We start from the raw sequence: 25,680 nt of genomic DNA on the forward strand, positions 1-25,680 counted from the left end.
AGCGGCACAGAGCAAGCACCTAGAGACCAAGGGCCACGAGAAGAGAAACAGGACTGGTGTTTTCTAATGCGGTTTCTGGAGAGAAATAGGAGCAAGACCACAAGCGAAGGCTTCCAGGTGGGCTTATCCCAGACAGGCTCTTTCCGCACCTAAAGGACATGCCGTTCACACTGACAGATGCTCTGGACTGTATCCAGTTCATAATCAGGACACCTTTTGAATTGCTGGTGCCAAAAACATTTAGACATGGGTGAGGGAGATTAAGAGGTACAATCTTCCAGCTGCAAAATAAATGAGTCACGGTACGAAATGTGCAACGTGGGGATTATAGTCAATAACTATGTAACATCTTTGTACGGTGACAGATCACAGCTAGCCCTCTCATGGTGATCAGTTTGAAATGTATAGAAATATCGAATCACTATGGTGTGTAACAGGAACTAACATAGTGTTGAAGGTCAGTTATACTTCAAAAACAAACAAGCAAACAAACTCAAAGAAAATGAGGTCAGATATATGTTTACAGAGGTGAGGGTTTAGGGGAAGGGGAATTAGATGAAGGTGGTCGAAAGGTACAACCTTCCACTTAAGATGAATAAGAGCTAGGGATCTAAGGTACATCAGGATGGGTATAATTCACACTGCTGTTTTTATATATAAAGTTCAGAGAGTAAATCCTAAGAGCTCTCATCACAAGAAAACATTTTTTTCTATTTCTTTAATTTTTTAGTTGACGTGATGGAGATTCACCCCACTTATGGTGATAATCACTTAAGATGTATGTAAATCAAATCGTTGTACTGTACACCTTAAATTTATACAGTGTTGTATGTCAATTATAGTTTTATTGAGAAAACTGGAAGAAAAAAATATATTAGAGAAATAATTTATTTCACATTGTAGTTCTGTCCAGGTTACAGGCACTGTGTTGGAGGCTAAGAATACCAAGATGTAAGATAACCTGTGACTGGATTTCCAGGGTCCTCCTGTGAAAAAGACCCACAACTAGTTGTAGGTGGACTTTAGCCTGTGATATGACAAATGAGATTCAGCTGTGGACCTCAGCCAAGAAACACATCTGGACAGCATGATGCCCTAGTGATTGGGGGAGCAGGCGTTCCCCAGACAGAGAAGGTCCCAGGTGCAGAAATAACAGAACCCAAGGACACTTAGAGAAAGTGAGTGTCTTGCCCAAATACCAGTGATTTTCCTACGTGAGGAAGTAGCAAATGATGCATTATATTTGTACTTGAGCATCTCTTTCTCTTATGCCCTCCTCTGCACAACAGCGAGACTGATCTTCCTCAGTGACTGATTTCCCGCATCCCTTGGGGAATGTCGAACCTGCCTGTGCTCGACCCTTCCTGGAGATTCTGATGTCATTGGCCTGGGGCGTGGCCTGGGCATTGAGACTCGCCCCGGGATTCGAATGTCCCCTAAGGAGATCCATAGTCTTGGGTGAATCAGGGCTCTGCAGGTGCCAGCCGTCCAGAGGTCCCTGATGACGCCTAAATAAAAGTCCAGCTTGTGAAATGGACTCACAAATAGGGCCTTCTGATCTGGAAATGTATTTATACTTTACAAGACTTTTGAAATTTCAAAAATTTTCCTTGGAGATGAGGTCAAACCGGGCAGGGAAAATATTCTGCTGTGTGGAATCAAATGAAACAAATGGACTTGATATTTCCCTGGTGCCAGGGCAGGAAAGGGTTGAGCACAACACGGAAATTCAAAGCTACCTGAGTTCTCACACACCCCACAAGGCGGCCTTTCCTGCCTTCTCAGCGATAAGGAAATCAACAAAACTCAGAGGGACCTGAACTCTGGAAAGTCCGAAGCCAGGATGACCTTCAGACCCAGAGTCCGACTGCACTCCACGCTGAGCTGTCTCTGACTGCCACCGTCCTTTCCACCAGGCACATCTTCAGTAAAGTGCCAGGCATTGCCCAGGAAGCCCCTCGGTGAGATTTCTAGAACTTTCTCTTGTGTTAGGAATCCCCCAGCCCATCTCTGCTCAGCCCAAGGTTGAAGGCGACACTGCCCGTGCTCGCCTTTTGAGTTTCCTCCTCTCCCCAGCCTTCCAGGGAGGATGCCCAGGAAAGAGGGGTGGGAGAAGCTTGAACAAGAGAGGAAGCTAGGATGGATTCCTGAGGCCTTCAGGGAAAGAAGTGAGGAGAGCAGGGGACCAGCCTGGAGGCGAGGAAGGGTGGGATGAAGGGCAGGATGGCCCATCCAAGTGCCAGACATGTCCTCACACCGCCCGTCAGTAAATGCGTTAAGGTAGTTGTTGTTAACAGTTACATGAGATTACACTGTATATCATCACATTCTAGATAAATCTTATACAAAATGTTACATATAATTATATGTAATAATATGATTACGGATATACCTAATTTCTCGTGCTTTATATTTGAGCAGCAATGTGGCACTCATCTAGAAAATCATGTTGCATGGATGTTGACATATAAGAAAAGAATGGCATGTTACATGTAAAGAACTGAACATATGAGCAATTGAAAGGGAGAATGGAGTATAGTTTGTTAGGTAAAAGGAGTGTATGTGGACAGCTTACATAGGTTTTGTGAGGGACCACACAAATAGCAGTTCTGTAAAATGAAAATTCATAGAGCCTGAAGCTGTACTTTTGAACTGAAATGGCCTAAAGTAAAATGACGAGCAGAGATGTATCAGGTAAGCAAATGAAAGCTTATACCAACGTCTGTGCTTTTCATGGAAACACCATATTTCAGGCATTTATAGTATACTTATTAAAAAATTGAGCACATCTTAGGCCATAGAGTAAAGTTTAATAAATTCCCAAATTCAAAAATTGTACAGGGTTTATTGTCTGTCTACAGTGTAATAAAATTAGAAACAAAATACGGAAGTAAAAGCAAACAAACAAAAGGTCACTAGAAAACTAAATATTGATCATTGGTAATAGAAATAAAGGGTATAACCACGGAGGGAGTGACACTAAATAAATAAGAATCCTTTGACGTTGACTCTAAAAGAAATGAAAAATCCAATGAGGTGAGAACCGTAGAAGGAATCTAGCCGGTTTCCATCCCAGAAAGAAGCCACGCCCAGGAAGTTCCTAAGCGAGTTCTTCCAAACCTTCAGAGAACAAAAAATTGTTTAAACCATTGCGGAAATTAAAGACTGAAGAAAATTCTTTGTTCCTTTTTTCAGAAGGCATATTATGCAGAAGAGAAGCCCAGAGTTCCAATGCTCACACGAAAAGATGCACATTCTCACAAGTAATCAAGGAAATGGAAACTGAAAGAATAATTGGGTACCATTTCACAATGAAAATATTTGCAACAGTAAGAAAAATCAGATAACACAAAGGGTGAGGCATTCTGACACGCTCCCAATGAGAGTTTAGGTTAGTACAGCCACTTCGAAGAACAGTGTTTGGTCAAGTTGGACACGTGTATAACATACAAAGGCAGGTGGGTGTTACTCCACAGGCCACTCTTGGCAGTATCTGGACACATCTTTGGCTGTGACAGCCTGGGGAGGGGGTGCTCCTGGCACCTCGTGAGTAGAGGCAGAGCGAGCTGCAGAACGGCCCCGCCTTCCCCAGGATGGCCACACAGCGGGGAGTCATCAGACCCCAGAGCTCAGCAGCCCCGAGGTGGAGAAACTCTGCATAGGGAAGCCCACACGTGTGCATAGAAAACATGGACATGGGTCTTCACTGGCACACTTTTCAAAGATGCAAATACACAAGTAGAAAAGAAAAGAAGTGATGGTATCTGAGGAAATGAATAAATTAATCAGGCGGTGGTCATGGTAGAGTATTTTAAAATAATGTAAATAACTGAACCTAAACTGTGTGTAAGAATAGATCTTATAAATCTAAAGTTGAGTTAAAGCTATTTGCTGAATGACACATATAAATAATATTTATATAATTTTAAATACAATAATATTACATATTTTATAGATACATACATGTATAATTTAATTTTTTTAAAAAATAGACTGAAAAGATAGACACAAAATTGATCATACTTATTTCCTCTGATAAGGAAGGAAGAGTGAAATGGACAGATGGGGATGTTAACTTTATCTGTGAAATTTATTGGTAAAAAACAAAGATTTGAAGCAAATACGTCACAGTGTTGCTATTTTCACATTGTTGAAGAATGATCCATTGGCTATCTGTATGTTCCTCTTTTAAAACTTTTATCACTGTCAAAATTTTAAAAAGAAATTTAAATCCAGAATATCTATGCTATCAACATATCAAAAGAACTACCGATTAAAGAAACAAATAGAAATTATCTGACTTGTAGATATACAGGCATAAATAAAATATTAGCAAATAGAATCTAGCAATCCATTAAAAGCTACTCAATGATCGATATTAAGAAATTTAATTATTAGTACTATACATCACATCAATAAGTAAAAAGAGAAAAATCAATTGACCATTTCAGTAGGTGCCAAAAGACAAAAACATTCAACTCCTAAATCTTTTTTTAAATTAGAAATAAAAGGAGTCTTTCACAAGAAAAAAATTATTTATCTCAAGGCCTAGGTAGACATCATATTTAGTTGTGAAATAAATCCAGATTCTTTTTAGCATTGATCCTAAAGTTGTAATCATTGTGATCAGAGAAGAAAATTAAGAGGAATAAACATTATCCAGGATAAGACAAAATTACCATTATAAGTAAAATGAAAGCTCACCTAGAAAAGCCAGTAAATCAATGGCAGAGTATTTTCTCTAATAATATATTTCAGTAATGTTTTGAGCTACAAAACAAACATATGCAAAAATAAAAAGATCGCATATGTGCCAGCCATAACCACTTAGATAAAATAGACGAGCAGGAGTAGTCCTTTTAAAAGAATGCTGCTGAAGTATAAAATCTCTGTGAATAAGAATGACCTAATAGAGACATTCACTCATAAAATGCAGTCATGAGAACAGGGACTTCTGTATCATAGGGCTCCAACTGTGAACACACACACACACTTACACCCATGCACACTTAAATACACACCTCCTCTTTTACCTGAGCATCTCTGTTTTACCTGTTTTATATATTGGAATCCCTTAAGATTCGTATTCAAAGTTTTCATGATGGAAAAAACTTCTAAAACCATTGCTCTCAAGCTTTCTAGTCTGCCTAAGAATTATTTATGCATATCTCCATCTGTTCCTGTCCACGCCAATCTCCTCCCAGTTCCCATCAAGTGTTCTGTGCTCCCGCAGCAAGAATCTGGTCAAACGTGTTCAGTGGATGAACGAGGGAACGAGTGAATGAATGAGTGGGTGAATGAGTGAATGAATGAGTGGATGAATCAATGAATTAGTGAATGAATGAATGAATGAGTGGATGAATCAATGAATGAGTGGGTAAATGAGTGAATGAATGAATGAGTAGATGAATGAATGAATGAGTGGGTAAATGAGTGGATGAGTGAAAGCCTTGACACTCTTCCCTCTGCCTGGGTTCTCCTCCTCCACCTGGAAAACACTCTCATTCTAAAAATTCATCTCGAGTACCTCTGTCCTTTGGCGCTTTCCTGACTCCTTCCTTTGTCCTTCGTGGTCACAGGTAGTCTCTCCATGTTCTGTGCTTATCTCTACTGTGGACCTCATCATGGTTATATATTGTGTGCTTACATCGCTGTCTTTCCCTAAGAGGCAAATGTTCTAAGACTTGAGACCATGACTTAATCAACTTAATGCCTCTAGATCCAGGCAACATCATTGGCACAGAATAGGTGTGCGATTAAATGGATATATAAATAAACATTGTTATGAGTGTGTGTGTGTGCGTGTGTATAGATTTCTAATTTTATAGCAGTGATTCTAGATGTAAATTTTGTTTCATTTTTTCTGCTTGAGACTTCGATTTGCAAATCATCAGAGGCATGTATTTCACGAAGTATGAAAAATTCTTGGCCATCATCTCTGTGAATGTTCCCTTTTCCCTCTGGAACTCCTGTTAGATGCATGCTGTTCCTTCTCATTTTCTCCCTCCTCCTCTAACTTCTTTCATATTTTCTATCTCTGTATCTCTCTGTGCTTCATTCTGGGTAATTTCTGCAGCGCTTTCTCATAGTTTACTTGTCTGTTTGGAGCAGCTATTAATCTGATGTTCAATGCATACTTTGCATTTTAATTTCAGTGACTTTTTTCCCCATTTCTAAGAGTTCTACTTTGTTCTTTCAAATCAAATCTGATTTTTCTTAAATACGGTTTCTTGTTCTTTTCTCATATTATATTTTCAGTTCTTTAATTTGTTTTAAACATATTTGTTATACTGTCTGTAACCAGTCATTGTATTATCTGGAGCTCTCAGGCTTCTACTATTGCTGTTTATTACGTCTGATGACAGCTGCTCAGGGAACGTTATTTCTCCTGGTGTTTGTCCTTCGGGGTGTGACTTGCTGTCCCTTGGTGGCCAGGCTGGGAGAGTCCTGTGTGGCCTGAATCAAGGGTTACCCTCTAGAGAGTTTCTCTCGCTTTGGTCAAATGCTCAGGGAGTGTTACCCACCTGGGACCATTTTTATGCTAATTCTTTAGTTAAAATGTCCTAAGGACACACATGTAGTCTGAGTTTAAACCTCTAAAACCAAGAAAGGGCTCTCTGTGGTTATAACTTTTGCCTCCCAGAATCCACCCCAATGAGTTTCCCCAATGAGTTGCCTGTCTGTGTCTGTGGGGCAGGTATCTTATGGTATCTCTTCCATAAGCCTTTTGATTGTCTGGCTTTACATACTTTCTAGGGCCAAAAACATGTTCTCCTTCCTGTGTGGACCTTAGCCCCTCGGTTAATAGAATAAACCAGAGTTCCTGTAAACCCTAAGGTTCAGGTCACGGTTGCCTCTGGGCAGCCCAGGGACTGCTCCTTACTCTCATGTGTGCAGTTTATCTGGTCCACACGGTCCCAGAAGTGCACTAAGCATGGTGTTCTTCCCTAGTGATATATTTCTGTTTTGGAGAAATGAAGGGACTCTTTTTCTTCACTATAAATCTGGAGTGAACAGTGGTTTTAGGTTATTTTAAGATACGTGAGCTATCTATATATGTAGAATAGATCATGTCGAGGTGTGTATATGTGTTTGTGTGATTGCAAGCATCTTTACATCCACCCAGGAAATGGATATTACTAAATTTGATTATAGCTAAATATTTTGACAAATCCTAAACACTTCTGTACTTACTTTGGGAATATTGTTAGAGCTAGCTAGTCCAGAGCTTTAGCTTTTAGACAGATTAATCTAACACTTTTATAGGAAATAAAGTACTCAAAACATCAATATCAACAGAAGGCATGATACATGGTGATGCCATGCTATTGTTGACAACCGGTTGGGTCATGTATAATATGACGTGTGTGTGTGTGGTGCCCAGGTATAGAACAGCTTGCCCTTGGGATACTGCACTCTCTCACCTGTTTAAGTATTTCATGGTAAACAGAACATCATGCAGTGAGGACTCATCTTATTTTTCTCAGTCATCTCTTACATCAAATGCATTAGCTTGGTAAAATCACCCACGTGTTGTATCTGTAAACCGTCACCATGAATTTGCTGCTTGCTGATAACCTTTGCAAAATGCATTAGTAATACAAAGAGACCCTGAACACTCAAAACAGCAGAGGACACACGTGATTGAAGTATTAAAGTGACTGAGGTCTATCGGATATAAATCTGCTATCACATCGAGGTGTTCTTCACAGTGAATCCTTTAAGAATGAAATAAAACTCAACTATTTTGATCTAGGTTGCACAGAAGACCCGTTTTTGCTTATTTTTCACAAGAAGGATTACTTGTTGTATGTTCTACTAAACTCAAGCCTCCTCCCGGTTGTCTGTGATGGGGACTGTCCTGGGTCCTCGGTAGAAGCCGCGGCTGGAGATGCTGGGCACACACACAGCTTCCCCGGAGGACTGGCCGCTGGTGCCTGATGCAGGAATGGTTCTGGTGGAATCTGCAGGACTGAACCCAATTCAAGTAAGAAGCAGCCAGAATGGAGAGGTCCTCAGAGGTCAATGGCAGGAGACAGAACCTGAAGATGGACAGACAGTGAGCCCCTGCCCCCTCCCTCTTTGGAAAGCATCTGGAGAGAAGGAATCTAGTCCCTGTGAGAGGATCACCTTGGAAAGAGTGAGCTGCAAAGATGCATGAAGTAGCCAGAAAACGGACAAGCATACGCATTTGCCCTTTTATTTTCTTAAAGAATGTTCCCCAAACATTGATTCAATTGAGAGAAATGCCCTTTCTTGTAGGCATTGCTATGGAAAGCTCACTGCAGCAATGAAAGTTCAAATTAATTCGAAATTAGCATATCCTGTTTTACTGCTTTGGGTACTACAAACACATCTTCCTCCTTGTCTCAAATCAAATTAATTTTGTGTAATTAACTTTGAACTTGCCTTAATATCTAGAAGTCAGTTTAATTATGCATACATAGAATAATCTATTTTGTGGCCTAATTGGCATAAATAGACCGTGTTTTGAGTTTGTAGTATAATCAACTCCTAGCTTCCAAAGAATACCAGCAAGGCCAGCAGGTCTGCATTTCATGAATAGTGCTTTGTTTTACCTCTTCTTTGATTAGAGATTGGTTTTTTTAAATCCTCTCTTATTGTTTCAAATAGTAACTCTATTTTTGACTATTTTTCTTTGTCTTGCATAATAAAATTACTATTACAAGCACATTTCCTCTAAGTATCCGCATTACTTCTAAGTTCACTTCCCTTAGACAAGGGATTTTTTTTAATGTTTGAAGACTCCCCAAGATTATAAAGCCTCTTAGACAATATGCTGAGAGAGTAAGTGCCTTTACAGAATTGTTAACATTTGACTACGTTACTAATTGAAACGCTCATTGAGTGTTTCCGATCAAGCCGATGGTGGATTGAAACATGCAGGAGCATTTCAGGATTCAAAACACCAAAATGTTCACCTCTTCAAATATCGGTTTGCCTTCCAGACTTAGTAAGTAATCATTGCTATTCTATATGTTAGTGTTCTGTATGACGTAATGTATCACTACATTACTACAATTTTATCTGTGTGCTTCTGTCTCCCCTGCTGACTGTGTAATGTCCCTGGACATATACTCGGTCTCTTCCATCTTTGATTCCCAGTCATCCCAATTCTTGACACATGTACACACTCAGTATTTTCATTTACTTGACTAAAGCCTTACTACCTTAACTTAGCAGTGGATAATAACAAAAACATGGGCTGTGTCTCTCACGAGCATGTAGTTTGTTCCGGTCTGTCTTTATAAATCATCTTCTCTGAGTCACCGAAGGAGCTTAGACCTACAACAACACGGTTATCTCCAACAGAGCAATTTTGATCAACTAAATTTTTGTTTGAAACCTTCTCTATTAGTGAGGAACGAGAGTGTAGGAAACCTGCTTTATTCAGGCCTGTGGCCCCAGTAAGAAAGTGTGACTCGTATTAAATTAAACATCTGAAGATACAGTGAATAAATTGATGCATGAACAAAACTCAGCTTATTTGCTGTGATGATAAGAACATTCATCCAATGAAAGAAACGAATATTTTGGGCCCCCAAAAAAAGGAAAAGTGTAAAAGCATTTTTATGAGTACCCGTTGTCCAAACATAAACACTGTATTTTTCGCATCAGATGCTGGGCAAATCAAATTGTGGTTGATAAAATGTTGCCTTTAAATTTCTGCTGTAACTACAAGAATATTATTTACTGGGATCACATCATAATATACAGTGGTTGCTGAAATGCAAAATAGTAACATGTCATTAAACCTTAGAGCAATTTCCTGATCTAGATCATCATATAGATGCAGTACAGTTGTTTTAATGAAGTATCATCAACATTTTAAATGTCCTACTTTATCTGACCTTTCCAAATGGATCTTGATTTCTCTTTGGCTGATACGTGTGATTGATTCCATTTAGTGGAAGATTTTCAATTTCAGCAGGAAGAGATTTCTTATCTGAAAAGGGAGATCAGTGGGAAGTGAGAAGGAAATTTAGAGCTGTTGGCAAAATCAGCTGATTAAGGTTCGAAGCCAGAGGAATAAAAACAAAGCACAGAAGAGATAAAACATACTACTAGACGTTTTCTTCTTTGTGCTGTGCCTCCTTTGGACTTCTTTCTCCTCTGTTACCACAGTGCTTAGGACAGGGACATCATTCTGGGAGAGGAGCTGAAAAAAGAAAGAAAGAAAGAAAGTGAGAAAGAGGCCATCCTACCTCGTGAACAAACAAAACTTTCCGAAATTCATCACATCGGGGAAATAGGCCATGATCCTTCTCCTTTTTAAAAATAATGACAACTGTGGTCTTTAACTTGTATTAGTTAATTTGTGTAATTTAATTCTTGCCCCGCCCCCCCCCCCCAATTTTAAGTTGTATGTCTTCTAACAAATAAGAAGTGGACAGCTACTGATTTTAATCTTCTTAATTTTAGAAGCTTTTATTTTCATAAAATTTGAGATTTAGGGTTAAGTCTTTGAAGTGTTTAATACCTGAAGTATAAATACTAAAGTTATTAGAAGCAGCAGATTGGGCAGAAAGAAGCTATCAGAGGGATTTCTATCATGTTTAAATAATCCGCAGTACCAAATATCCATTTAAATTTGTTTCCAAGGAAGAGTACGGTTTTGTACATTTGAAAATTGAAAATAAATTTGACAGTGAAGATGCATCTGAGCTTCATCATATTTCTCCTTAAAATGTTACTTATTAACATTTTCAAGAGTGGAATTGGTTTAGAAAACTTTAAATTTATTTCTATAAAGAATGATAAAACAGTAATAGTAGTAGTAATACTGAAAGAGTGACCTGATTTCTGCTAGGTCACTGTGTCATTTCATCTCCTCAGTACTGGAGGGAAAAGTTAAAACAGAATGTTAATTATTCCACTAGAAGGATGAACATATTAAGACCAAAATAGTCATGGCTACTGGTCTTGAAGATTCCAGAATCCATCTTTGGGAAAACTAGTTTTGAACATTTTTTACTGATTCTATACCTTTCTATGTAACTGGTTGCTTTTTAATATTCTTGTGTAACTTTTTGGATTTCCCATATTAACATCTCACAATTAGACTATTACATGTGGAGCTAAAGCACATCATTCTGACCTTCAGCAATAATGTTTTCAGAACTTTTGACTTTCCGTTAATTTGTAAACGTAAAGATAAAATGACAGTTAGGCAACATGCCTGGGCCTTTTCTGTCAATGTTCTTTTTCTACGTAGAAGGATTTTGACCTAAAAACACAATGCAACACTGGTGAGCTCGTGGGGATCACTTATTTGGACTTATTTGAACTCAATTATTTCATGAATAGTGTTTTGTTTTTATTAATAAGTAGTTCAGATTTAGCATACAGGTGGAAATATTGGAGTAGTTCAGAGAAGTTTAGAACGGGAACTGAGAATCAGTAAAGAGTTCACTTTGAGTGCTAATGGCTTAATTCCAGTCATTTTTCCTTTAGATTGTCTTGGCTCTGATGTTTTAAAATTCTGTGTTGTAATATTATATGTGAACTATATTTTTATATAATATATAATTTTATCAAAAATATGTAGCACATTTATAATCACAAGGACAGGTCCAACAGACATATTTTTCTAGAAAATATTCAAAAATAGGAGCAAAAAGAGGTACAATAGAATAGTAGGTCTTGGAGTAGAAGCCACATTTTCCATCCCTTTTTTCTTGATGTCATCAGGGTCAATTATGAGTAAAGGAGTATTTTTGTGTGTGCTAACAATCAATTTTATTTAGCTTTTCAATGAGAATTGATATTTATCCAAAAAATTGGGATATTTAGTTTAATTTAATTTATGAATCTCTCCTGAAATAACCAGTTCTAATATTCCATTTCTGAAATCATCTAGTTGCATACTTAGCTTTGGACAGGATTACTTTACTAGATATTACCTGCATTTTGATAAAGGTATTGTGGTTGAAAATTTCCTGAATTTTATTTAAAAAATCTTTTTAAAATTATGGATGTAGTATATTTTTATTTTACTCATTTTAACTTCTTTAAAATAATCCCAGTTTGCTAAAATGGAGATGCTGGTGTTTCTTACTAATATGACAGAGACATTCTAGCATAATCTTTGGATGCTATCGTGATGCCAGGGCTGTGAGCTTTCGTACATGGGATTTGTGTCTCCCTGCATGCTTGTGGACATGCAATTTTTTCCAGAAAGGTTAAGTTTGCTATTTGTCTAATTACATTATCCAGAAAGGCCATCAAACTAATTAAGTGAACAATTTATTTTTCTCTTCAGAAATGTTTTACTATTTCCTCACTCCTCCCCTCCCCTCCTTTTTCTCATACTTCCCTCCTGACACTCCTTAAAGAATTTAAGGCAGGTTCATCACCTCTGGTCTCATATTTGCATGTTTGTTTCTTATACTAAGCTTTTTTTTGCTAGAACATTTCCCAAAGAAATTCCTCATTGTAGTATTTCTGGGGTTTCGTTTGTTTTGGTTTTATTTTGGCAAAAGAATGATTGAATTTCATAGCATCGATTTTTCTCTTACTTTTGCCAACCTTTGGTCAAAGAAAAAGAGTAAACTTTGTGTTCACTACTGACTTATCAACCAACTACCTATGGCCCCTCCCAGGCATATTGAGAACCTACCAGGTATAAGCAGAACCAGCCAGGGGTATCTGAAAATGTGGAGACACGTATGGAAACGTTCAGGTTTATATGAAAACGACCACACAATCAGTACTGATTTAGGTTTTATAAGAATGTATATCAGGGGACTTCCCTGGTGGCGCAGTGGTTGAGAATCTGCCTGCCAATGCAGGGGACACGGGTTCGAGCCCTGGTCCGGGAAGATCCCACATGCCACGAGCAACCAAGCCCTTGTGCCACAACTACTGAGCCTGAACTCTAGAGCCAGCGAGCCACAACTGCTGAGCCCGTGGGCCACAACTACTGAAGCCCTCACGCCTAGAACCCGTGCTCCACAACAAGAGAAGCCACCGCAATGAGAAGCCCGCACACCGCAACGAAGAGTAGCCCCTGCTCGCCGCAACTAGATAAAGCCTGCGTGCAGCAACGAAGACCCAATGCAGCCAAAAATAAATAAATAAATTTATTTAAAAAAAAAGAAAGAATCTATATCAGGAACATGGTTGACATGATCTCTATTGAAAAAGAGTCAAATTATTGACATTTAAGTTGTATATGTTAAATGAGAACTATTAAATATTTAAGTGTGTGAATGTGTGAATAAGTAGGGAAGAACAAATCTCTATGTGTATATATATGTGTGTGCATACATGTGTGTGTGTTTATATAGACATACATATATATACGTGTGTGTGTATATAATTGATTTCACACAATTATGGAGGCTGAGAAGTCCCAAAAACTACAGTGGGTGAGCTAGAGCCCCAGCAGAACTGATAGTGTAAGTTCCAATCCAAAAGCAGTCAGGCTCAAGACCAAGGAAGAGCTGACGTTTCAGTTCAAGTCTGTAAACAGGAAAAGACGATGTCCTGGGTTAAGCCAGTCAGGCGAGGAGTCCCCTCTTACTTGTGGAAGGGTCAGCCTTTTTGCTCTGACTGGATGAGGCCTATCAAATTAGAGAGAGCAATCTGCTTTACTCAGTTCAACAATTCAAGTGTTAATTTCATCCAGAAACACCTCTCCAGACACACCCAGAATAATAATGATAAATAATAATAAAATATCTGGGCACCCTGTGGCCCAGCCAGGTTGACACACAAACAAGGCAGAGAGTATGGCTAAAACAGAGAGGGTTTTGTTTCAGGTGTGTGGCCTGGTCTGGCCTTGGCACAGGGGTCTGGCAGGAAGAGAATCCTGGTGGGTAGTGCCAAAGCGCAGGCGGTGGGTCAATGTCAAGTTATATGGTGGTCAGCTGCAGTGGGAGAGGAGGGTGCAGCACAGAAAGTGCAACAGAATAAGAATAGTCTGGTGGGGTGGAGCCGTGTTATGGGGAGTTGTGGAAAACGCGTAGGAGGATTTATCATGCAGGTGAAATATGTATAAGTAGAGAGTCGACATGATGGCAGTAAGTAAACTTTGGGAAGATCGATCTGATGGAGAGCTCCCGTGTACACTCATTCTCTCCAATCCAGAGTGACAACTACTTGGCTTGCTCCCTATGGGTGGGCTGTGAAGACCGGCCTTGCCTTTTTAGTGGGAATACCGATCCGGGCAACTTTAATAGGGTCTGATGAAGCACTGTTGTGAAGGAAGTGCAGAGGTTTGCTGAGCTCACAGGAAGGACACCCAGCCTCCAAGACTCCCCAGAGCCAGCGGCATGTGAAGAAAAACAGGACTCATCCTGGGTTTCGGATGTGTGTGGATTATGTTGCGAGTTAAGAGCACAGGGTGAGTGAGGGCACAGAGGTGGATGAGGGTGGGGTCTGTACGCAGGAGGGAAGGAAGTTCTGTGCGGCGAGAGCTCAGAGGGAACGAGGGTGACTTTGTCAAGACCGGCAGCTGGAGAAGGGCATGGATTCCATGACGTGGCGCCCAGCAAGCCTTGCTGGGGAGTTAGTATTCCAAAGGCAACTGGAAGCCATTTACGCATTTTGATTTGGGAAGAGAGTTCACTAAATTTCCACCTTGACCGGATGGAGGAAAGTGGATTGGACGTAAGATTGGAGACAGAGGCTCCCGCAGTGCTTGGGTGGTGAGAATGGGTGGGAATGGAGACTCTGCAGCCGCCTCCCACCAACCCTGGGAGGGGTGGGAGGTGAGCTGAGCTGATCTCTAGATGCTGGAGGCTGTGGGGATCCTGGAGGAAGGTGCGGCTCTCAGGTTCACTGTGAATGAAACATCAACCCCGGTAGTCAGATTTCCACCCAGCAGGGGAGGAAGAAGGATTTGGACATGGCGGTTATCCTGATCAGTGAGACTGGAGAGAAGGAGGGCAAAATCGGGTGGGTAATAGAAGTAATTCCCTTGAGAGGAAATTAAAATTGCCTTTAGACTTGCCAAGTTGAAAAAGCTTATTTGATATGTTGCTGGGTTACACGCAGCGTGGAGTTTTCCCATAGTTAGCGCTGCACGAACACTCACGCGAGTCCACGGCGGGTCCCCGGAGAAGCCAGAAGCCATGCATCCGTAGGAACTGTCCCTAAGTGGTCACGTGTGGGAATGTCATCTTCTGGAACATTTACAGATTACAGACGTTTCGGTGCAGGTGTCTACCTCGCTCAGTATTTAAGGCACCTTTGGGTTTATCCTTCATCACGGTGCTATGGATGTGATCTTATACACAAGGCTCTTTGGTGAGATTTCCCCTGAGGAGGATTTCTGTGCCTGTTCAGCCTTGACGGAGGCCTATTTATACGGACATACCTGCTGCCCCTCCTCCCACACAGAGCCAGAGCTGGCCTGGTGTGAGCTGGACTTGGGGAGGAATACAGAACGCCCCTCCTCCACCCGGCAGATGCAGCCCCCAGGCCTTGGCCAGGTAAACAGGTACATGAAGGCCAGGCCCAGCCACCTGCTCTGAGCAAAAACTTCTCTTTCTGCGCGTTTCACTGATTCACTCATGTAATCACTGCTGGTTCTCTGTGTCTCTGCAAGAAGGAAAAGACGCCGCTTCCTTCGGCAGGAGGGGCCCCTGCCGGACACAAGGCTGAGGACAGCGTGCAGCCTGGGGTTGACCCCCTAGCACGTGTCCTGGGCCCTTTGGGCAGGAGGCAGCCGCTCTGTTCTGATGTCTCCACCTCTGTTTTCAAGAACTAAGTGAGTTCATCAGAAGCACAGAAGGCACTCTTACTAGGAAAGATGGTAAGAGTTTAGAATTTGTTCCGCCAGATGTTTTGAAGAAATATTCCGACTGATTAGAAAAATATGGACAAACTATTCTGGGAATGTCACAAGACCCGAAGTCGTTCTGAATGCGTAATTTATTAAGTGGATTCTGTTCTTTTCCTGAAGACCACTGGCAGGCTTTCCTCTCTCCAAACAAAACAGTTTGCGGCTAATATATTAACATTTCCATTGGGGGAGATTTATGGATCTGAACCTGTGGTTAATAAGAAATCTTATTCATATTCCATGGAGGGGGGATTTAAAATTAGTTAATACTTTCCAGATAGTTTAAAAACAATAAAGAAAAGAATTTCTTTTGAGGAGAAAGGTGGGGTCGGGGTGCAGGAAGCAGCAGGTTACCATCTTCCTTCATAAACTAGTAAACAGGGCTGCCTTTGTTGACGCCAACTGCTTGGTCTTGCCTTATCTGGTTTCTGTTTACATGTTAAACTTCCCCGAGTAGAAGGCAGCTTTGCCCATGGTCGAGAAGACATTGTTCTTTTGTGTTTATGCGGCAGATCAAACACCAGCAAAACATAGTGTTTGTGGTCTGTGAGCCCAGACCCCGTGAATGGGCCGGGCACCACATGGTTTGAGGTAGTGAGCTTTTTTATTTCTTTTTTTCTTTCCTTTTTTTTTTAATTTCTATTTGAGCCTTCATTCCCCATGTGTCCTAGGCACACGTGCAGCCCCGCAAGAGTCAGTTCCTGTCGGCTGAACAAGGGTGCCTGGTGAGCACAGGCAGGGCAGCTGTTTTCGTTTGTTCATTTATTTTTCAAGTAATCAGTTAATTTTTGAGATACAGGTGGCATATAACATTGTGTAGGTTTAAGGTGTACAATGTGTTGGTTTGATACTTTTATATGTCGAAACGTGATGTCACTCTAGCGCTAGCACCTCCATCGCCTCTCATAATTATCATTTCTTTTTTTGTGGGAACAACTATTAAGATCTAGTGTCTTAGAACTTTGATGTTTATAGTACGCTATTGTTGACTGCAATCACTATGCATTACATCTCCAGACTTATTCATCCACCAGTTGCAAATTTGCAGTTTTAATGTGTCCGGCTCGGCTGTGAGAGAGGAGGGTATGGGTGCCTGGAGGGGAACCCAGGCCCTTGAAATTGTGTTTTTTTGCAAAAGGTCATTGTTTGTATGTGATATTCAGATCAAATCACTGCCACCTTGAATAATTCCCAGTCTTCTTGTCCGAAGGGTGCCTTATGCTGGGGAGTTAGCATTTTTAATTTGCCCCTCTACACAGAAGAACTTTATTCCAGGATCTGTTTTCCTTTGCCACAAAGCGTAAGTATCAACACACGCGTGCCCATGCACACACACACACACACACACGCCTTCAATCACACACTCACAGGCATACATACCACAGACACACACATGATTTTGACTGTAAATTTGACCCACCTTAGAAGACGTATTCCTGGAACACTGTTTGTTGTCATGACGATCAACAAGTTGGAACAATGGAACAGTTGACTAGAAATAGCACAAGTCAACAGTTGTTGTTACTGACTTATTTTAAATAAATTTAACTGTAGTGAAAACCTTTTCTTATTCAAAGCCCAAGTAGAATTTTGCACTGTTCAATTGTGCTATATATTCGTCTGGTTTGCTATTTTTTTATGTAAGTGAAAACAAAGTTATTTGTATATTTGGTACAGGTGTGCTTTTCTCATAGTGATCTTTAAAAATGAGATTTATAAACTTAGTTGTTCAAAATAAATCACCTGCAGGTTTTGTAAAAAAAAAAAAAAAGTTGGGGGGAGACCCAAGGAACCTATCAAAAGCAAACAAACAAAAAAAGCTTTTCTAGAGCTACTAAGTAAGTTCCTCAAGTCGCAGGAGTGTGACTGAACCAACCATCGCTAAATTCCATTGTAATGTCACAGATGCTTCAACCATGCACCTGCTTCTCCTGGAGGCCTCCCCATGGTGACAGAGACCCTGCCCAGAGAGGCAGCACGTGCTCGAAAGCATTTCTCAGAGGCTTTGCTGAGTTGTGAGTTTGTTACCGAACCAAAGTTGCGTCCGCTTGCCTACACGCAGTAAAGCCAGTCTGCACCACGATGTCGTGGTGAAGGAAAGGGCAGCATTTATTGCAGGCACAAAGCAAGGAGTCCAGGCAGCTCATGCTCAAAAGACCCAAACTCCCCGTTGGCTTTCAGGGAAAGTTTTCGAAGACAAGGTGAGAGAGAGGGTTGCAGGGTGATCAGCTCATGGACACTCTTCTGATTGGCTGGTGGTGAGGTGATTGGGCGTCAACATCATGAACCCTCTGGTTCCAGCCAGTCTGGGGTCTATGTGTTTGTGGGTGACATCTAGTTAATTTTCTCCATTTGTGGGGGGTTTCCGTATCTGCAAAGCAGCTCAAAGAACATGGCTCAGAATAGCGTCTGTAGCCCTTGAGGAGAAGCTAAAGGTCCTTGACTTTGTTTAATGGTTAAACTATTATTATTTTGTCTTACTTGACTGTTTTCCTTTGCTTCTGCATTTTCTCACTTCTCTGATTACGTTTATTCTTTGGAACTCAGGGAAGACCTAGGAAGCTAAAGTTTTCCACGAACAAGAGGCAGGTGGGGGACATGCCAGGGTGGTGGAAGGGAGTCTGTCCCAGGAAGGCCCCATAGGGTCCTGCTCGGTTACAAGCTGCTCCATTTCATGCCTGTAGTGCAAGTATAGAATTGAGTCAGAAGAGAATAACTTAATCGTAAAATACCCTATGAAATCTTAAAACCTCATGAGACTGCATTCTATTTAAAACACATCCATGTATAATAATAATTCCACTTCTTATTTACCTTCCCCCCACATTTTTAAGCAAAATTTTAACTTGAGGAAGATGCCTTGTGATGCTATGCAATTTTCTTCCTCCTCCCATCCCTCTGCAGGAGACTTGTGACTGAGCTGAGAGGCCCAGAGGGGTCAGGATGGAGTGTGTGTCCCTTGGCCAATTCCCGGCTTGGAAATCTTAAACAAGCTTCAGTTCGCTTATAGCTTAAATGGGCACAATGATACCTGTGCTTTTCAGGATCCAAGTGAATGATTAACTGGGACATGCTTCTAAAATATCCAGTGGAGTATTTGACACATTCTCACTTCTCACCACCTTTCCCTTTGAGTAGAATTAGTCAAACAGCATTAATCCATCTATGATTTTTAACATGCTACAGCCTGTTTGTTACAGTCTTCTACTCCATGGTGGAAACAACATCTGGAGCATTCCCTTGATGTGTCAATCTTTTGAAAACAAAACAGCAATGATTCTTGGTTCCACAAATGATAAGTCTCTGATGTTTCTGGCTCTGGACATTGAGAGATTATCTATACGTGGCCAAACGTTACTGTTCTGAGTTATGTATGAGTTAAAAGGAGATGATAAAGAAAAAAACAGATTGTTTGAGCTATAAGTATATGATTTTGAGACATAAAAGATAATATAAAAGACATTGAATATTGAGTTCTAAGATTTGAATACTGGGAATTGTGGAACCATTAATTAATAGGTGACATAGTTGGAAACTGTCAGATGAAACACTTGTACAGATTCACCTCGGTGGGTTTCGACCACTTTGTTGAGGTTAGGGGGAAAACATCAGCGGAGCATGGCTAGTCTACAGGGACATCTATAAACCATGGCCCACAGTCATTCTTACCAATTTTCAAGTGTTAAAAACGTGGAAATGCAAATGTGATTGTAAACCTTCGAGTGATTCACAATGGGAAAAAATAATCAAAAAGTGAGAACTATGATCTTTTTCTTCTATTTACTACTTTTATCTCAGAACAGACAAGCATATTTTATAGTTTAAACAATTCTACATTGTTAATAGCATGTGTTATAATTTCTCAAAATGTTCCTTATTTCATTTGGCTTAGTTATTTATCTGATTAAGAGATTCGTTAATGACAGAGCACATTGCCTAAAGCTCCCCACATATGCAAGATATATTTTTTCCAGGAAGTACTCTAATTCTGCACGCACATTGCAACCTGAATATAGAAAGCACATCACACACAGTACCTTATTTAATTATCATAAAATCATCATGAACTAGAAATGGAGAATTTTTTTACTTCACTTTTAATCTGTTTTTACTCCATTTTATAGTTACTAAGATAAAAGTTTAAAATGTCATCAGAAAGGGTCAACTAGAACTCAACTCTGTCTCAGATTCTTGGTTGTAATATTTTACTAGGCATATTTTGCTAGGATTCCTTTGTCCTGTGTGTGGTTTCACTATTAGGTGATTTATTTCAAAGGGAAAACAAGCAATTTTCATCTCCAGAAAGTAAACTTTTAGTTTTTTCTGGTACTCATTTTCCCACTTTAAGATACAGTTTTGCTGATAAGTAAGACCTATATTTCTAGTGAAATCAACCTACACATTATTGAATAGTGGGAGAAATGTAAAATTTGCATAGGAGACATTGAGGTCTATTTTTTTGGATCATCCTCATACCAACAAGTTTTCTGATTACAGAGGAAAATACAATGAATCTTAAAGCATCATTCCTGCCATCAGGCCAACTGTCCTCTAAAATCCCCTATTTTGATTGGGTTTCTCCTGAGCCATTACAGACTTAATAGCCCTGTCTAAATTGCCCAGATTAACTTCACATGGCTCCTGCCCAGAATTTTACTGTTACTTTCACACTGCTTCACGGAGCAGGTCAGAGCTGCTGTAAATTCCCACCATATGCTGAGGTTTAAAGAAATATTTGAGTTCCCCATAGGTGAAGCTTGTTAATTGATTAACTTTTAAGAATGTGAAAAGGAACCATGGTGTTTTGCATATTTGACTTTGTAATGTTACCAGGAGCTAATTATTCTTTGCAAGATGTCAATTGGCCACTCTGAATGGAATTCTAACCTATGCTGTGATCAACAAGTGGGAAAGAAAAGATGGTACCAGGAAGATGGATGGAAAACTGCTGTGAGAACATGAAAAATTAAGAGTAATTAGAACTGCTTATCATTAAGACTTTTTAGTCACTAGAATTTTGTGAATTTTAGGCAAGATGGCTCTGACCATCATAACCCAGCCCCTTGCTAATGTGGCTGCCCTTGACCTTTACCTTTTGTTCCATGGCCCCAAACCCCAGCTCCCTCATCCTCTGGGGAAAGAGAAGGCCCCCAGGAGCTGGTCCTCAGCTCCCCCTCGTCCTCGGCTGCATCAGCTAAACCTCCTGTGTCCCCTTGTTTGGCAGTGATGTCCCTTCTCCACAGCCAGTGTCCTAGATTCTCATGACCTTCCTCAAGGCCACTTTGCCTCGTCATCTAAACCTCAACTACTTTCTCTCCTAAAACACCGAAGCCACAAGCAGTGGTTCCTCCACTCCCTGAGATGCTTCTGGCCATTGGACCATATTGATCACCTGACCCAGATGTGGAGAAGGCAGTGTCCCTCCACTGTGCTCCGAGTCCAAACCCTCTGCCTTCCTCTGCAACTTCCTTCTCGCTTTCTTTTAAAGTTTTTTCCAGTCTTTATGAGCTTCTGCCTCAGCTTATAAGCTCCTGAAGTCTCTCCCACTCCCCACCTATTCCACTGGGCTGTTTCATTTAGACCCCTCCCAGCCAAGGTCAAGGACAAAGAAGTCCTCCCAGACCCCACATCCACACCAACAGGGTGTGCGTCTAGTCCACACCATCCTATCCCTCGCTCCTATGGTCTCCTTGCTGTTAATTCTTTCTTCATCCCTAAAATGTTAGCGTCTCCTTTCTACGGAGCTCATCCACTTCCATGGTTTAGTCATCTGCATGTTGATGACTTCCAGACCTTATTTTCTAGTCTTTTCTGAATTTCAGATCCTTATAGCCAATTATTTCTTGGAACACCACTTGAACTTTAGCAAGTTGTTCGAAGTGAACACGACTATGATAAAATACAACGTTTCTCTCCCAAAAACTCACTCCTCCTCTTGGGACGCCTCTCTGGATGAATGACGCCACCATACACCCCGCTTCCCCAGATGGAATCTTGCAAAGCATTATTGACGCCTCTCTTTTCTCTTCCCCTGTGACCAGCCAGGCCCCCTCCTCCCGGCCATCTGCCTCTCCATCTCCTCTGCCTCTCTTCCCTGCTGGTCTCTCACTGGGTCCACTGGCTTCTTTAGTTGCCTCATCTCTTTTCCAGGGAATCTCACTGGGCTACGAGAATATTCTTTCTGAAACTCCAATCTGCTCATACCTGTTCTTTGTTTCAAGAACTTCGGGACAGCCCATTCCTTCCAAGACATCATGGAAACTCTTCTGCAAGATACACACAACTCTGGCTTCTTGTCCGACCTCATCACCCACGGCTCCTCTCACTAGAGGCTCGGATTTGGCTGACCTACGCGAGTTCCCCACGTACATCACGCGTGCTCCAGCCTCTGTGCCTTTGTAGGTGTTGCTAATTATTCCAGGGACACCCTTGGGTCTTGGATTTGCTTGGGGAAACCTTACTCAGGTGTCAACTCTTGGAACCGAAGCCTCCTCCCCGCCCCTAGCTTTCCTCCTTGGACCCTTCCTACACTCTCAAAATCAGGCCAAGTTCATCTCTGTTATTCTGCTTCCATACTGCGTCACAGCTGTGTCTTCTCTTGTCTCTGCCCATGGATACACTATCTTTGCTCTTGAGCCTCCACGGATGAGTTCTTGATCCTTCTATCCTCAGCTGCTAGTATTGTGTATTTGGTAGGTGATTCCTTTGCGTTTGTTGAATGAAAGGAATAAATCAATGCATTAATCAACCATTTCGTAATTAAAAGGTATTGACAAAAATAAATAATAAATTGCTCTAAATTTAAAATCCTTACTACAAATATTAATTACAAAGCATACAACAGAACCTGCCAAATTTCTCTATGAAATACACAAAACACTTGTGACCTTCTCCGGGAAAGGGTGCAGCTCAAGTGAGAACTAAGTAAAACAGTGTGAATACGTTCTGGTACAGCAAGAACTTTTCTTCCTTCCGGAAACATCATGTGCTATTATGGACCAAAGCCTTATAAACACATGGGGACACAATGTCCAGGTGATTTCCATTATCCTGGAGACCAAATGTGGCTGAAGTGACTTTTAACCACTGGGGTTTGACCACGCACTCAGCCATAAAGCTATGTGCTTTTCCTCCTCACAGGTATTTGAGCAAGACCCTTCGAGAAGAAGTATCAACAGCAGAGCATTCTCTGAACAGGGAGAAATTCGCTGTTTGGAAACAAGCCCTGAATGTAATTGGCTTCAGTAACTTGGTGAGTCATGCCATAAATATTCCACCGAGAAAATCAACCCTCTACTAATTTATAAAAGTCATTCATTCAAAACACTTCTGTGCTCCTGGAGTTTGCATGCTAGGGGGGGATAGACATAAACAAGAGTACGCTCAGGGCACAGGTGCCCTGGAGACAGGCAGAGGATGGGCTGCCGTCTTCAAGGAGGTGGTGGAGACCTTTGCCCGTTGGAACCATGTGAGCAAAACACATCAAAGAACTTTGCTTTGACTCAAGAGAAGACTGGCAGATCGAGGGAACTGTTTACTGCCAAGAATCACTTTGACAAGTAATCTAATCACCTTATTAAACTATCTTCTTCAACAACATGATTTAGTTTTTTCATTCTTAAAGAATTACCAAATACCTGCCAGCATTACAAAGCTGAGAAGTACTATTTAACGGGTTTAAACCCACTGCTGTGAGGTGGAAATGTCTATGATTCTGGAAATGCCCTAGGTCTGCGCCGTACAATATGGCAGCCACTGGCCACGTGGGACCGGGGAAATGGAGTTTTAATTTTTCTTAGTTCTGATTACTTTATTTTTATTACTTTATTTTTTTGGATTACTTTAAATTGAAACAGTCTTGTGTGGTTCGTGGTTCCTGAATTGAATGGCACAGGTCTAGAGAATAAGAGACAGGAAATGACCTGAGCCTGAGACCTCTCGAATTCCCACCAGTCTCTTTCCTCTACACATTCACCCATTCAGAGACTGGAATTCTAGGAACGTGCAGTCATACGGTACTTTGTTCTTTGTGGCTCTGCTCATCCAATCTCTGTATTACTGTCTTTCCCTAACTCCTACCCGTTTGTACTTTTCTGTCTTTGCACTTGCTACTGTTGTACTCTTTTGTTATTGTTTTTCCCTTCCTACGTGTCTGAAATCTCTGCTTCCTTATGGGAAACTGGGATAGAGACGTGGGTAAGGAACCATTCCACCAAAATATCAGTTGCTTGGAAACGGGGCTTTAAAATCCATGATTGATCCTCAGAGGCAGGGCAAGCAAAATATACCTTCCACCTAAGGCAACGAGTAGGGAAGTTAAGTTTTTTGGTGAAAGAAATATGTGCAGTTAAGCAAACGATGTGAAGGCAGTCACTTCATCTTGATCCTTTGGGGTGACTGGGACGGTGACAATTTAGTCCACACAGGAGGAAAAGATCATGTCCCATAAGATTGGGAGGAAGGTACTTCTGGGCTGGCAAGACCCTTGAATCAAAGCTTATGACTGTGGTCCTGGGAGATCGGACCATAAAACTGCCTCCACCCTGTCTTCCATCACGGACACAGAAAAGCAGCCCCTGCCCCTGCTCACAGAGCAGCTTATCTCTACCTACCTCTGTCGTGGCATCACCACACTGTAATCCGTGTTCGGGCTACTTTTCATAGCTCTGCCTACTTCACTGAACTGGATGATCCTTGAGGACACAGCGAAGTCTTGCTGTCTGCATCCAGAAGTACCTCTCTCCTAGGGCACTGGGACATTTAATGAGGAGTTACTGGATTTATTTTAAAAAAAGGGGGAGAGGGAGGTGTCAAGTAGCTTAAGATGCCCGGAAAATGTTATTCAGACAAGCACAAGTAAATACAATTAAAGACACTAGTTTGTGATTTGGAGGTTACCAAAAACATTTCTAAGTCATGCCGCAAACATAGAGTATTATATCTGAAAATTACAGATTATCCTTTTCAATGCTCTCATTTTAAGGTAATAAAACTGTACCTTGTCCTGAAAACTAAAAGTTCTGGAGGAAATCCATAGAAGTCCCAATGACCATATTGTGTCAACTGTGTATTTATAAAGCAAATGAGAATTGTTCTTAGAAAAACTTCCACAGGCAGGAGCTTTTTCTTCCCAAATTACAAATGGGGAAACTGGGAATTTAAAAGGTTATGTCACTTGCCCTAAATGAGGCTTAACCACTTTTACTGTTGATAGCAGAACACTAAATATTTGTGACTCCGGGGAAGCACCTTTTAACTTACAGCTTTTCCTTGACTTTTTCTTCTTACCCCCAAATGACTGTCCAAACCCGAATCTGAGGTCTCATTTCTTTCTTCACACAGCGCTCCAGGTTCTCGGGTATCCTCTCAGCTGAGACTCTCATCCTCCCTGCTAACGTCCATTTTTTTCCTGAGTTTCCCTTAAAATACCTTCAAAAATTAGCATTTTGTTTATTTAGTCATGGACGTTTTCATCACACCTCCATTAATTTTCCAGCAGAAATGAAAAATTCTGTACGCATAATAGCAGTTTATTTCAAAACAGAGAGAACTGTTTGCATAAGAGATGGGCTCTGATGCTCCCTGAGGAAGCAGCCGCGTGACCCTGAAGTCGGCTTAGCCGCCGGTAGCAGTTCTGCCAGCCCTGGGGGGACACGTGTGAAGTCAGCCCCTATAGGTGATGTCCAGCCAGTCAGACCATGGTTACACAGCCATTCATGCTTCATCCTGAAACCACTCATTTATATCAGAGCATTACCTCCTCACTCTCTCTCGTTCAAGGAACAGAAAAGTTGGCTGCGAGAAGGAACACTGAGTTTCCCGATCTTGATTTTGAGCTAGAGATTGGCAGTTCTCTGACGGGACGTTCT

General features: G+C 41.1%; 1 protein-coding gene across 1 annotated transcript in view; it reads left to right on the forward strand.

Moving 5' to 3' along the window:
* Positions 1 to 25,680, forward strand: part of MYO16 (myosin XVI) — a 406,857-nt gene that overhangs the window by 182,138 nt on the left and 199,039 nt on the right. The window contains exon 16 of the mRNA XM_068526630.1: positions 22,952 to 23,063. Within this exon, the coding sequence (XP_068382731.1) occupies positions 22,952 to 23,063 (112 nt within the window). The remainder of the gene's footprint in view (positions 1 to 22,951; positions 23,064 to 25,680) is intronic.

The sequence above is a fragment of the Eschrichtius robustus genome, chromosome 18, assembly GCF_028021215.1.
Source record: "Eschrichtius robustus isolate mEscRob2 chromosome 18, mEscRob2.pri, whole genome shotgun sequence".
Taxonomy (NCBI): domain Eukaryota; kingdom Metazoa; phylum Chordata; class Mammalia; order Artiodactyla; family Eschrichtiidae; genus Eschrichtius; species Eschrichtius robustus.